General features: G+C 38.1%; 1 protein-coding gene across 1 annotated transcript in view; it reads right to left on the bottom strand.

Moving 5' to 3' along the window:
- Positions 1 to 13,232, bottom strand: part of LOC118806084 (potassium channel subfamily T member 2) — a 154,556-nt gene that overhangs the window by 8,076 nt on the left and 133,248 nt on the right. Inside the window, exons 20-27 of the mRNA XM_036567408.1 lie at positions 12,421 to 12,526; positions 11,278 to 11,450; positions 8,403 to 8,474; positions 8,154 to 8,288; positions 6,805 to 6,916; positions 3,937 to 4,038; positions 3,688 to 3,771; positions 2,620 to 2,748 (exon numbers count right to left, since the gene is read on the bottom strand). Coding sequence (XP_036423301.1) covers positions 2,620 to 2,748; positions 3,688 to 3,771; positions 3,937 to 4,038; positions 6,805 to 6,916; positions 8,154 to 8,288; positions 8,403 to 8,474; positions 11,278 to 11,450; positions 12,421 to 12,526 — 913 coding nt within the window. The remainder of the gene's footprint in view (positions 1 to 2,619; positions 2,749 to 3,687; positions 3,772 to 3,936; positions 4,039 to 6,804; positions 6,917 to 8,153; positions 8,289 to 8,402; positions 8,475 to 11,277; positions 11,451 to 12,420; positions 12,527 to 13,232) is intronic.

Here is a 13,232-nt window from a genome sequence, read left to right as displayed (position 1 = left end):
GTTAGAAGAAGGAAAAACTTATTGGAGGGCTGTTGACTCACGGGACCTGAGTTTTAGGTTAATGTTAGGTTAGCCTACACGTTAGCACAATGTTAGTTAGCATTTGGAGATTCCTTTGTTTTGGATTTTACTTTGTATGGCCATGTCTTGATACTCATTTGACAATAATATAGTCAGTTTCTCTGAAATATTGAATGGAATTCTAGTGCATGTTAGCTGCTGCATCATTAGCACTTCTGTGGAATACTGGATATACAATAAATAATCATAGAGGTGGAGATGAAACGTGAACCGGCTGTGTTTACCATTCAAGCTACAAAATGCAGGGAAAACACCATATCCCATAATTCAGTGCATCACTACAATTACGGTATACCCGAAGGGCCGATGCCTTTCAAAATACATCACATTAGTCAGCTAACTAATGATGAATATTAAATATTTCTTGTTAAAAGAGTGAAATTTATTTGTAATGATGGTTGTCTGGTAAACTATTTTGCTTATTTCTGCCTATTTTGCAGAGTAAGGACTGATGGAAAATATGAGACTGTCAGAAAAAAAGGTACTACGCAGGTTCACTTTTTGTCCATCGAGGTACAAAAAAAGTAAATGTACCCTCAAATGGTTTTAAGGTTTAACTGTGTACTTTAAATAAGCTTTTCCCAAGAGAAAAGCATGTATTTGTACCATTTCATAACCTAACCTCAGTTTTAAAACAGAAAAATAAAATAAAAAGGCCATAATATCCAATTTACAATGTATCAACCAACAGTTTAATATTTAGAGTGGCAACTACTAATTGATGTTATCAATAAAGTTGATAAAAAATTATCTTGTTATCTTTCAATTAGCTTGATTATGTTTGTGCTCCTCATTTACATTACTTGATTGAAACGGAAGATGCAGGAGGCAGAGACTGCAGTACAGGGTTGTGCAAAGTCAATATTATGTGAACACTTCACTTTAACATCATTATAAAAAACAGTTTTCTGTAAAATGTGTAAAAACAATCTCATCTTGCACATCAGCTTGGGTGAGTAGGTATCACCCAAAAAAACGCATTGCATCCGCAGCAAGAAGCTCCGTGTGGTGACTGCAGTCAAAAATAGTGTGTCATCATCTGCTCTTCAGATAGCTCTGTTTCAGTTTAGCAACTAGAATAAACAGCCCTGGCTGAAGGGATGAGCTCCATTATCGTGTTAATTCACACAAATCTCCTCATCCACACATATACATTTTAGCTCACTGAAACTTTCAGTGTTTTCATGTGGACAGATAAATCGGATGTTTTTCAAAACAGATGTCACATGCCTGATTAAAGGCGCACTATACGATTCTGGAGAATGACTGTTGATATTTGAACTCAACAGCAAAATCAATGGACGTGCATTGCCAAGGTGAACAACACTGGGCTCACAAACCTACCTCCATAATAGAGCTTGCAAGTTTTATGTGTTGTTCCTTTAGTGTTTCTGCACATTTCACATTGGGTGAAATCTATTGCTTTGTCCTTGATTAAAAAAACTGGGTGTGAGGAAGCACATGACATATACACTCACCGAGCACTGTATTTGGAACACATGTACACCGAATCATTCATGCAATTATCTAATTAGCCAATTGTGTCGCAGCTACACAGCTATGCAGATTCGGGCCAGCAGCTTCAGGTAATGTTCAAATCAACCATCAAAATGGGGTAAAAATGTGACCTCACTGATTTTGGCTGTGGCATGACTGTCGGTGCCAGACACTGGTTTGAGTATTTCTATAACTGCTGATCTACATTTACGGCATTGGGTAGACACTCTTATCCAAAGCGACTTACAATTTGATCATTTTTTCACACACAACAGTCTCTAGAGTTCACTCAGAATGGTACAATAAAGAAAAACATCCAGCCAGCAGATGTTCTGCAGCCAGAAACGCCTTGTTGGTGAGAGAGGTCAAAAGACAACAACCAGATTGGTTCACCTGACAGAAAGGCTACGTTAACTCAGATAACCACTCTGTACAATCACGGTGAACAGAAAAGCATCTCAGAATGCACAACACATCAACCTCAGTGCCACTGAACACCTTTGGGAAGAACTGGAACATCGACTGTGAGCCAGGCCATTTCCTCCATCAGTGCCTGACCTCACAAATGCTCTTTTGACTGAATGGGCACAAATTCCCACAGACACACTCCTTACTTGTGGTAAGCTTTCCAGAAGAGTGGAGGCTGTTACAGCTGCAGGGTGAAAAGGCAGTTCTATAGGGATGTCCAACAAGCTCATAGAGGTGTGATGGTCAGCTGTCCACAAACTTTTGGTCATATAGTCTACTTTCAAATAAGATTGTGGGCACAGTGGGGAAGTCTTATTGACTTTGTAACTGGGTTTGTTATTGCCTAGGGATTTTGAGATTATGGCTTCTCAAGTCTGTCTGTAAGTCTTTAAAATCACCAGCGCTGAATTAATTCTTGATATGCTCCTCTGAATCCTATTCACAGCTGTTTAGTTTAAAAAGTTAATCCAGTTTAAAGCTGGATTATAAGCAATGCTGGAAGATCTTATATTACACTGTTGGTTTTATTGTATTATGTGTATTATGGCGTTGTGGCTCTACAGGTTTGCGTACCTCAGACACAGGCAGTTTATGAGCCTCTGTGCGGTAGATGCCGATGGGGATGTCTCCTGTGGACGAGCAGAGCTTCTGGTAGAGCCGGCCGTAGGTGCGGATCCACAAGTCTTCTTCTGTGATCTTCATCTAGGAATTCATATCATCTACATCAACCTCACTACCATGCAGAAGCTATAAAAGGCCATGGATACATACTTTACCGATTTGAGTTTTACTGTGCGAACAAGTAAAAGGGCAATTCCACCAACTTTTCAAAATTTCTGCATAATTCAATTATTGAGATGTAAACACAGTCAGAATGGTTACATTTGAAATGGTTTATTGTACAGAAACTCACTGACTTAGATTTCTTTACAATGGTGATGACAGGAACCAGGAGTCACACTATCCAAAATGACACAATTCTTCTGAATTTTAATATGTAATGTTGATGTTAAAACAGTGGTAAAAATGAAGGTTTCTTAGGGAACTATTTTGCCTTATAGTGCCCTGTATGTTACAGCCATCAGGCAGCGTATTTATAACCATTTCATGTTATAATTTTCTGTGAGGGAGCTTTTTAGGCTTTTAGAGGCATTAAACTCTTCAGACATCTGGTTCCCATCACATCTGCAGTGAACTTCCCCTTTAACTTTTATTTGTTTTCCTAAGTTGTGCAAACTCAAGGTTTTTCCCTTCTCTGCAGTGTCATGGCTGATCTTTATAAATGTCATCATCATCATCTAGGGCTGGCAAAGTAGGCTATGCCTGATATTAATTTACAATGTATTTGACTAAACACCTAAAATGTATAATTATTTAATTTTAACATTTTCTATATTAACAATAACTGTTCTGTTTAGAGTACTTTGATGAAATGTATTGTAGCTTAGGCTACATATTAGCTTAGGAAACTAACACCACCATAAGAAATACTTGAGTACTCAAATTATTCAGGTCAGTCCTACCATGATCAATATCATGATCATCATTGCCATTGAGATCATGGTCATCTCACCATCCTTCTAGCGCTAAAATATTGGGCTTTCCACCGAGTGGGTGGGTGAAATCTGAGGTTGTACTCACGGCACAGAGGAAACCAGACCCAGGCATGGAATCCAGTCCCAGCAACAGTCTGGTAATGGAGATCATGTAGTCTTTCACAAAGGACTAGCACATACAAACAGACAACAGAGAGCACTTCAGATTACCAAACATCTCGCCAACATGTATCACTTTCTGTCCTAAGCACATTAGCACACATACACCTGCAGTGGGTCTGCAGAATCATGGAGAAAGAGAATAGCTCGGTGTCCATTACTGGCTTACTGTTACCTGATATAGCAGAGTGTCCAGCATACTGACACTGAACACCTTCCCGGCGGCGAAGGGTAATCGGAACATGAAGACCAGGTTGGAGCCCCTCTCTCGCTCTTTCTGCAGGACCAACATGGCAGCAAGTACATGGTAGAGCACATTAACTTACATTGCTCACTCATGCACAGTCAAATGTTTAGACAGAATATTTTCTTTTATTTGTACTATTTTCCACATTTTAGAATAATAGTGAGGTCTAGAGACTAGAGATGTATCAGTATCAGGCTTATATCAGCACAAAATGCTAGATTTGATATCAAAGGAAGAAAATAAATAAATCTATTACAAATTTAGCCTGAAATATCATAGAATTTCTTGTGGCACAACTTAATGTAAAGCAGAGTAAACAAGTTCATGTGATAACAACAGTGACATGTAGCCTAAATAGCTATGCTAAAAGTACAATTTCCTTATTTTAAGAAGTCAGATTTAACACATGTTTAGCTCCCAGAGCGCTACAGTACTTCTCTTCTGTCTATTTGCTTAACTAAATGAAAATGTGTTTTGTATAAGTCATGTTGTTGGTAATGTATAGCACTGTGGCCACCTTCCATCTATTTATTTTCAAGAGATATTTAAGAGCAAATTAGATGTAAGATAATCCACTTGAATAAGAAAGGAGAAAGTCAAAGCACAATCAGTGAAAAAACAGGTGTTTCCAAATCTGGAGTTCAAAAATTTGCTAAGAGACACAGAGAAAATGGGATTCTTAACAACCATCAGATAAACAGCTTTCATCTTTGAGAGAGAGGAGAAAATCAAGCTCCACTCTTGCTGCAGATTGTCACATCCCAAGCACTGCCCACCTCTCTCCAATGTTTAGCTTTGCCAGACGTCTGATTACAGGCCCTGTCTTCCTTCACCTAGACCTCATTAGTCCTTGGTTTTAAAAACTGGCTTGTGACTTTCAGTCATGAATTCTCTGGCATCTTTACTCGATTCTGAGCGGTGTTTTGTTGTATTTTTGCTGTCTAGGTTTGAACTTTGTCAGTATTCTTGGGACTTGTCGGCCTGCCTTTTCTCTGTTGTCATGTATGTGTTTTGTCTGCTATTAAAAGCCACTGCATTTGTATCCAGTCTCCTGCTCCTGTGACACAGATCTGGAAAATAACACAGGTGTTTCTGTCCATCCTTCCACTGTCAGAAGACAACTCAGCGCTATGAGTCTGAAAGGATGTGTAGCTGCCAAGAAGCTCTTACTGAGAAAAGGAAACAAAGAAGCTGCTGGTGTTCTCAGAACAATGTCCACCCCAGAGTCCAGACCACAACATCAGTGATTGTGTTTGGGGTTACTTGGATCATGTAAAGCAGAAAATGCAACCAACGTCTAAGACTGAACTTTGGAGGTGTGGAAAAATATCCATGCAGATTTCTTTGAAAAACTGAAAGCAAGTCTCCTAAAAAATATCAGCTGTAAAAAAGGTAAAGAGTGGACACACTAACTACTGAAAAAAATAGTAGTTGAGGTTTCTGTAATTTTAAATATGTGCTTTCATGTTCATATGGTATAAAAATGATATGATATAATAATGATAGCTGTTTTTACTGGCAGTTAAATAAATGAATGGTGGACTTTTGCAGACGTTTGCACTGTATCACATGGAATTACACAGTAGCCAAGTATCATGACCCTCTTCTATTTCAGATTATTCTAGATCGTTATGATTCAAAGCAAGAGAATCTAGATAGTTCTTCAAAAATTCCTCAATGAATTCCTTCTTTGGGATGCTCTTCCAACAGGATTCCACATATGCTCACATCTTGTTGCCTGCTACTTGGCATTTAAGAAAAAACTATATTTTTTTATTCATGTATGGTCCATCATTACCACCACAACAATGAATTCATTCATGGGCATCAGCTTTGCTATTTATATTTCTTTTCAAAACACAAAGTCTTTCGATCAAAATGTCTTTTTAACTTTTAGATGGTACTCTATGTGGTGTAAAGTTTTGGCTGTGAAAATTCTGGGTTTATGTCTTATGGTGCATTTACATTGGTCTGCACCGCAACAGATCACACTGATTTTTTATGAGAGCCATTGGATCTATCGCATGTAAAAGGGCAGTGCATGACTGGACTGCCACATCAAATTTGGGCTGGATGCAGCGTGTTGAAAAAAGTTGAGCGGATGTGAAATGTATGAAAATGAATCTGGTTTATTTGATTCATTTACCCAGTTAGAAGCCATGTTTGCATGATTAGTATCCAAAGCTCAATATCTGAAGCATTTGTTACAGTTTTCCAATGTTCCCAGACTGTACAAGGAAATTGTGTCCAGGCTGCCTTAAATTTTGAGTTTTTTACACTTCAAACAATAAGTTGATATAAAACACAGATTCTTGTTTCGTTAACTATTCGAAATTGAATTATCTCAAAAATTTTAAGGGACTCTGAACATTAACTTCTTAAAGTGAAAACAATAATTATTTTTTACAGTGCATCATGTGACATGGAATAACATCAGCGAAAGCTTATATATCTCAACCATTTTACTTTCAAAATTCAAAGTCTAAATGGGAAGATGATTGAATTGTAATATTTTGAAGTCACTGATGTTGACTGAAAGTCACATTCAACTATCTTTGCCAAAATCTGAACTGGTCTTGACTTTCTGATTATTCAAAAAAGAGAAGCATAAATGGCATAAACAATGATTTATCATGAATAATTTCAACTGAATTTCGTAGGGAATGCGTAAAACAGTCTTATGCAGCCAAGTGAAGAGGCCGAATGCGTTCATGCATGTAGCCGCACTGGACCAATGTAAATCCACCGTTAAAACGACAGCAGCTTGTGGACGTGTGTGGCAGTGATGAGACTAACCTTCTCGAGTTTGGAGAGGGCGAGCGAGTAGTGATCTTTCACTCTGAACTGCATGAACCGCATGTTGGCAGGGTGGGTGAGTTCTGTAATTATACTAAGAGCTGGAAAAAGCCTGTGAGAAACAAACAGCAGGAACAGCACATTCACACAGCTGCACATCCGGGACTCACAGCAAAGATTCCAGCAAACGCAAACGCCCACACACACTGAGATTAGCCAAGGAAGCATTCTCTTCAGATCAGTAAACAAAGGTTGTATGCCCACCTCATCATGATGCCTCTGCTGAGCTCATGTAGTCTGTATTTAGTCGCTGGGCACACAACAAGCTAGCCAGCAGCAACTAGCTTGCTGCTCAATTACCATGAAGCTGATTGCTGGAGCTACATGTGCAGAAAGGTTAGCATATTCTATTTGTTTCTTATATATTTTTTTTTTTTTTTACATTTTGTTTATTATAGAACAACAACTGTCATAATTATTTACATGACCATTTCCCAAACAAGCTGTTGGTGTAGCTGGGCCTTTAAGACAGACATATGTAAATGAGCTCTGTTCTGATTGGCTGACCTCTTCACAAGTGAAATGAAGCTGGAATATATGGACTTAACTTTTCAGACTGAAATCTTCAGGAATGTTCAGCCATTCCTTTTAAATACTGGATCTTTGGGAAGTCCGCAATTGTATATTTGTTTCCTGACAGTCAGGAACCGTACAACGTTTAATTGTTTAACCCACACCCTCCATTCCGATAGCTCTGCTACAGACTATCTGCAGGAGCAACATCCCGTATCACTTCAATGTGAATGTGCTGACTAAACTGCTGTACACTGTATGGGCTGTTACGCAGTCGTATACAAAAGTTTAAACATCCTTGATAAAGTGACTTTGGTTTGTTCATTTCTGTAAGTGAAAGTAAGTTATATCTCAACAGGGAGCAAATTTAAATATTCAATTTTTTGCACATTTCTGCAATTTATTTAAGACTAACATATTGGGGAAAAAAAAAAATTAAATGTGCCATAAATTCGCACAGGCCACTATTTATGTTGTATTTTTTTCCCAATATGTCAAATTCAGCAGTAGACAGTAATTGTGCACTAAAATGTGCAGAAGTGTGTTCTCTGTAGAGGACGCATCACTTAGAAAATCAACAAAATGACTGTACATTAATGTGTTCATTGTTGTGACATCACAGCTGTATATCCATATCCAGACTATATGTCCTTCGCCTACTGTGCACATGAAAAGATGCCCATCCACGTCCACAAAAGAAACCCCACACAAAAGAGATGACTCCTGGGTGAAGAAACAGCATGTGCTTCATCTACACTCAGGGGCTGGAGCCATACCTGAACAAGGTCTGTACGTTCACAATGGTTTTGGCATCAGCCATGTAGTCCTCCTCCGCGATCATAGAGCTTTCCTTATCGACCACCACCATGGTGTCTGCAAACGTCACCCCACAGCGCAGGAGACTGTCCAGACTGCACACACATAAAGACGTAGACACAGCATTTTGAAATCAGAAGCATAAAGAAGAATTCAGTTAAGCGAAAAAGAATCAATCGAGTAAAGAAAATGCCTGAGGCTTCCCTTACTTGTCAATGGAGCCCACAGTGTAGAAGACCATAGGGAACCAGCAGATAGCCTCCAGGAAGTCTGCTTCAGGGCTGATAAACAAACAAAGATACACACGAAAACATTCTTAAACAGTGAAGACTGGAGAGCAGGGCCCAACTGATATGATACATGGCTGATAAATTTGTTTAATATATTCGTTTAAGGTTACACACATCAGGGGAGTACCTAAGGGGGACCCTAGGGGGCCTAGGCTGTCCCACTTGAAAGCTAGGTCCCCCAGATTCCAAAATATTACAAAATTTAAGATCTGCATGTGCAAAGGCATATAGTTCTCACATTCTAATGATGTTTTACACTTTAAATAGATAGAGGCAGATGCTATCACCGTGGCAACGTTTACACAGCTGCATGCTGCCACTGGTCACATTTTTCTGCTAATTTTATTGCACAATTTCTATTTACTTGCTGAGTTTAACATCTTGGAAAAAAATAAAACAACAAAATACAGTCATATGTAAACATTTGACCGCCTCTGTCAAATTGAAGTTAATACATCCTTCAAGAAAATACTTTTGCACATTTTAATGCAAAATCAAAGTTTATTTGCTAAATTTAATATAAAAATAAACATAAAATTTTAGTAAAGCACTTTTTAAGTTAAATTGCTGAAGTCTACTTATGAACGCATAAAATTATATCAAATAATGTAATTTTTAGCCAGTTAAAATCAGTATCAGTGAGAATGTATGTACATTAATCAGACCCTACTAGAGAGTTGGGGTTGTGACTTGTGCCTGGTTTAAGTTCATCAGTGGCAAATGGTGGGTTTGAACTGAGTAAAGGGTGCACACATTTTTACAGAAGTAAAAAATAAAATAAAAACAATCATTTAAAAAAAACGGAATACTGTTCATATACTGTACACTGTATACTCTTACAGAACAACGGGTGATTAGAAGAATAAATAAATGAAATAAAGCTGATCATCACATCTCTGGTACGAAGTGCCTTAAACGTTCCCTTGATGTCTTTTCCCTAGTATTTATGATCAAATTTAAGCAAAAGTGACAGAATCACCTGCTGTGATTCTGGGACACTCTGCTATGAAATCCCGCCTGCAGTTAGATAATGGGGAACAACAACGAATGACTCAGAGCTTTATTACCTTTGATTGTATTACAGGCCTGCACTGCTCTTCCATCACAAGCAAGACAGCGGCTAGATTTCATAATAATAAACGCGAGCTACTGCAGTGTGACAAAGACGCACTGCTCATGAGTGAAGCCTGTTGTGTATTAAGGGTGTAAAAATGTCTTCACGCACTGTCATGCACCGACAGCTGCATCAATTTTAGAATGTTCTATCTATGATAATTTATTATAATAATATGTGTCACAAAGTATGTGGCAATTTTTTAAAAATATTGACACCAGTCCTATTGTTTTGGTTTAGGTGTGTTGGATAATGGTATGTCTTCTAGTAATAAATATAAGAACATTAAGTCAGAGACTTCATTTACTTAATTTCCAGTCAAAATGGCCATTAAGTTATTCATTTTTCAGCGTCAAAATCTTCAGTATCTGGCGTTTGAAAAGATCATACCTAAGAGCTTGGTGACTTTACATGTGCCACTGTTATAACTGGCACAAGTCAGTTTGTGAAATTTCTGCCCTACTAGATCTGCCTAGATCAACTGTAAGTGCTGTTATTGTAAAAAGGAAACATCTACAAGCAACAACAGCTCAGCCACAAAGCGGTAGACCATGCAAACTCACAGAGCAAGGCCCCGAGTGCTGGACTGCACAGCACATAAAAGTAGCCTATACTCTGTTGTATCACTCACTACAGAATTCCAAGCTGCTTCTGGTAACAACATCAGCATAAGAACTGACCGTCAGGAGCTTCATGAAATGAGTTTTTATGATTGAACAGCTGCGCATAAGCCTAAGATCACTATGTGCCAACACTGGACTCTGGAGCAGTGGAAACGTGCTCTCTGGAGTGATGAATCACACTATCTGGCATTCCCATGGACGAATATGTGATTGTCAAATGCCTGCAGAACACTACCTAACAGAATATATAATGGCAACAGTAAAGTTTGGTGGAGGAGGGATAATGGGCTGGGGGCTGCTTTTCAGGGTTTGGGCCCCTTAGTTCCACTGAAGGATAATATAAATGCTACAGCAGACAAAGACATTTTAGACAATTACATGCTTCCAACGTCATGGTAACAGTTTGGGGAAGACCCTTTCCTGTTCCAGCATGACTTTGTCCCTGTGCACAAAGTGAGTTCTGTTAAGATACGGTTTGAGTTTGGTGTGGAGGAACTCCAGTGGCCTACAAAGAGCCCTGACCTCAACCTCAAGGAACACCTTTGGGATAACTTGGAGCATTGACTGCGAACCAGCCCTTTTCGTCCAAAATCAGTGCCTGACCTTGCAAATGGTCTTTTGACTGAATGGGCACAAGTTCCTACAGACACACTCCAAAAACAGAAGAGTGGAGGCTGTTACAGCAGCAATTCCAAACTCATACTTACAGTTTTGGAATGGGATGTGCAACAAGCTCATGTAGGTGTGATTGTCAGGCGTCTATATACTTTTGGCCATATAGTGTATTTGAAAAACGAATAACTTGTACTTAATGGCCATTTTGACTGGACATTAAAACAAGGTGGTCTCTGACTTTTGCACAGTGCAGTAGTTCATATGTATTCAGTACAATATATTTCAATATTCATAATTCTGAATCATACTAAAATATTCAAAACAAATTATGTTCAAATCCACTGTGAGATTCCATGATGTACTGAATCATTTCCTAACAAATGGATTTAAATCGTTGTAAAGTCAGAGGACTAGTGATTTGTTTTCTGTTTGCAGTACTCACATGCTCTCCAGCAGCAGCACTATGGGGTTCAGCTCTTTCCTGGGTCTGTAATAGGCTCGCAGAGGCACGATGAAGTTGTACAGGCCGTTGCCTGCACTCTCAGCCGACACAATAATCAGCTTGTTTTTAAAGCCATAAGAACGGGCGTCCTCATACGGCATGTGGTGGCACGCCTGGTCAGCAGAGAGAAGAGCAGTGACTGAAAAGAGCCTTCATCACAGATCATACTAACTATTAGATCTTGCCAAAATCAATGTGTGTGAAAGACTAACACAACAGAAATCTACACAACTCAAATCTCTAAAAGATTCACTAAAATATCTTAAGAAGAAAAACATAAATGTATTTTTCCACCTGAGACTTCCAAAAATAGATAAGATAAATGCCTCTTGTTTACTACAACTTTACTGACAGGAACATATTCTACATCAGCGTTCCTGCTCTAAATGCAACTTTATACCAGACATGCCAGATAGTATGATGCATCCTAGTGAGAGCATCAATAAACATCAAGCAAGGTCAGTTTACACTCTACAGATTTAATAGAACAAAGCTTTTAACACAATTTAATAAAGTTATGATATTTGGTATCAGCTAACTTTTTGGCTAAAAGGTATGAGGTGAAGTTATGATACGACTAGGTTAGTAACATTCCCATAGGCGATATTTATAGATAACATTATGTAGATGCAAAATGCTAAGTGATGCTCTAAGAAATTGACAATGTCAATGCTGAAAGTCAGTGCGTGTGCACTTTCATTAAAAACAGTGGTTTTGACTTTCTGGTTGTGGTGTGGTGCAGCACGTCCGGTGTGTGGTGGTTGACACTGCAACACACTTCTTTATGTTCTTTGACTCTATAGTTAAAACTAACTACACATATTACCACACCCATACTGCCATCACTTCCACTTCCTCTTTGCTACTTTACTAATACTATCCTTTTTGAAAGCTTGGTAGATTTCTTTTCCATTTCTGTGTTGTCTTCAGATGCTGAACCAAATTTGACTAACAGCTCTGTTGGGCCAGATTTGAGTGAAGCTGCTACAGGTGTTCAGTTCATAGCAGTGATTTTGTGGTGTAGCAGCACTTTGTGTGTTTTGTGTTGTGCTTTAGGGGATAAACAAGGAGAGAGGTTCTCACCTTATCAAGGCGGAGGCAGCAAAAAGGCATCTTCTCCTGCAGGAGGTGGCAAAGTGCAGGAGAACTCCCGATATATGGAGAGTTCAGTGGGTAGCCCTTCACCCACCTAGTACACACACACACACACACACAAAAGCACTTACATCAAGGCCAAACATGAGACCAAAATAAAACAACAACAAAAAAAAAATAAATAAAAATTTAAAAATGGATTCAATTCGGTCATAAATCTAGCCTAAACATAAAAATTAATTGGAAAAAAAAACAGAAATGTACCAATATAATAAATATTAAAATATTGAAAAGAAATAAAAAAATACAGTTTGTATTGTAAAATATAACTAAAACAGATGAATAAATAATAAAGAAAAAAATTATATGATAAAAGGATCATATCAGTAATTAACAAATAATGAATCCAATCAAATTCTGTACAAATCTAGTCTAATTAAATAAAAACTAAAACTAAAAAATAAATAGACTAATAATTACAAATAAATAAAATACATAAATAAAAAGACTGATCAGAGTAATTAAAAAAAAAAAAAAATCCTATCCAATTCTGTCACACATCAAGTCTAAAAATAGTACAGGGGGCTTGGACCCGGATTTCTTTCTGTAATGCTGATTTTCTTGTAAAGCTGCTTTGTGACAACACCTGTTGTAAAAAGCGCTATATAAATAAACTTTGCTTGCTTGTGTACAGGATTCCATGTAGTGTCACAAAATATAAAGCAACTTAAAGTGCTTCAGCATGGTGTATATCTATCTCTATGCTGTTTATCTGAGTTTCCACTATTGAAAACTGACAT

Source organism: Colossoma macropomum, unplaced genomic scaffold (assembly GCF_904425465.1).
Source record: "Colossoma macropomum unplaced genomic scaffold, Colossoma_macropomum, whole genome shotgun sequence".
NCBI lineage: Eukaryota > Metazoa > Chordata > Actinopteri > Characiformes > Serrasalmidae > Colossoma > Colossoma macropomum.
Note: the sequence above shows the minus strand (reverse complement) of the source record. Positions and strands in the feature narration are given on the sequence as shown.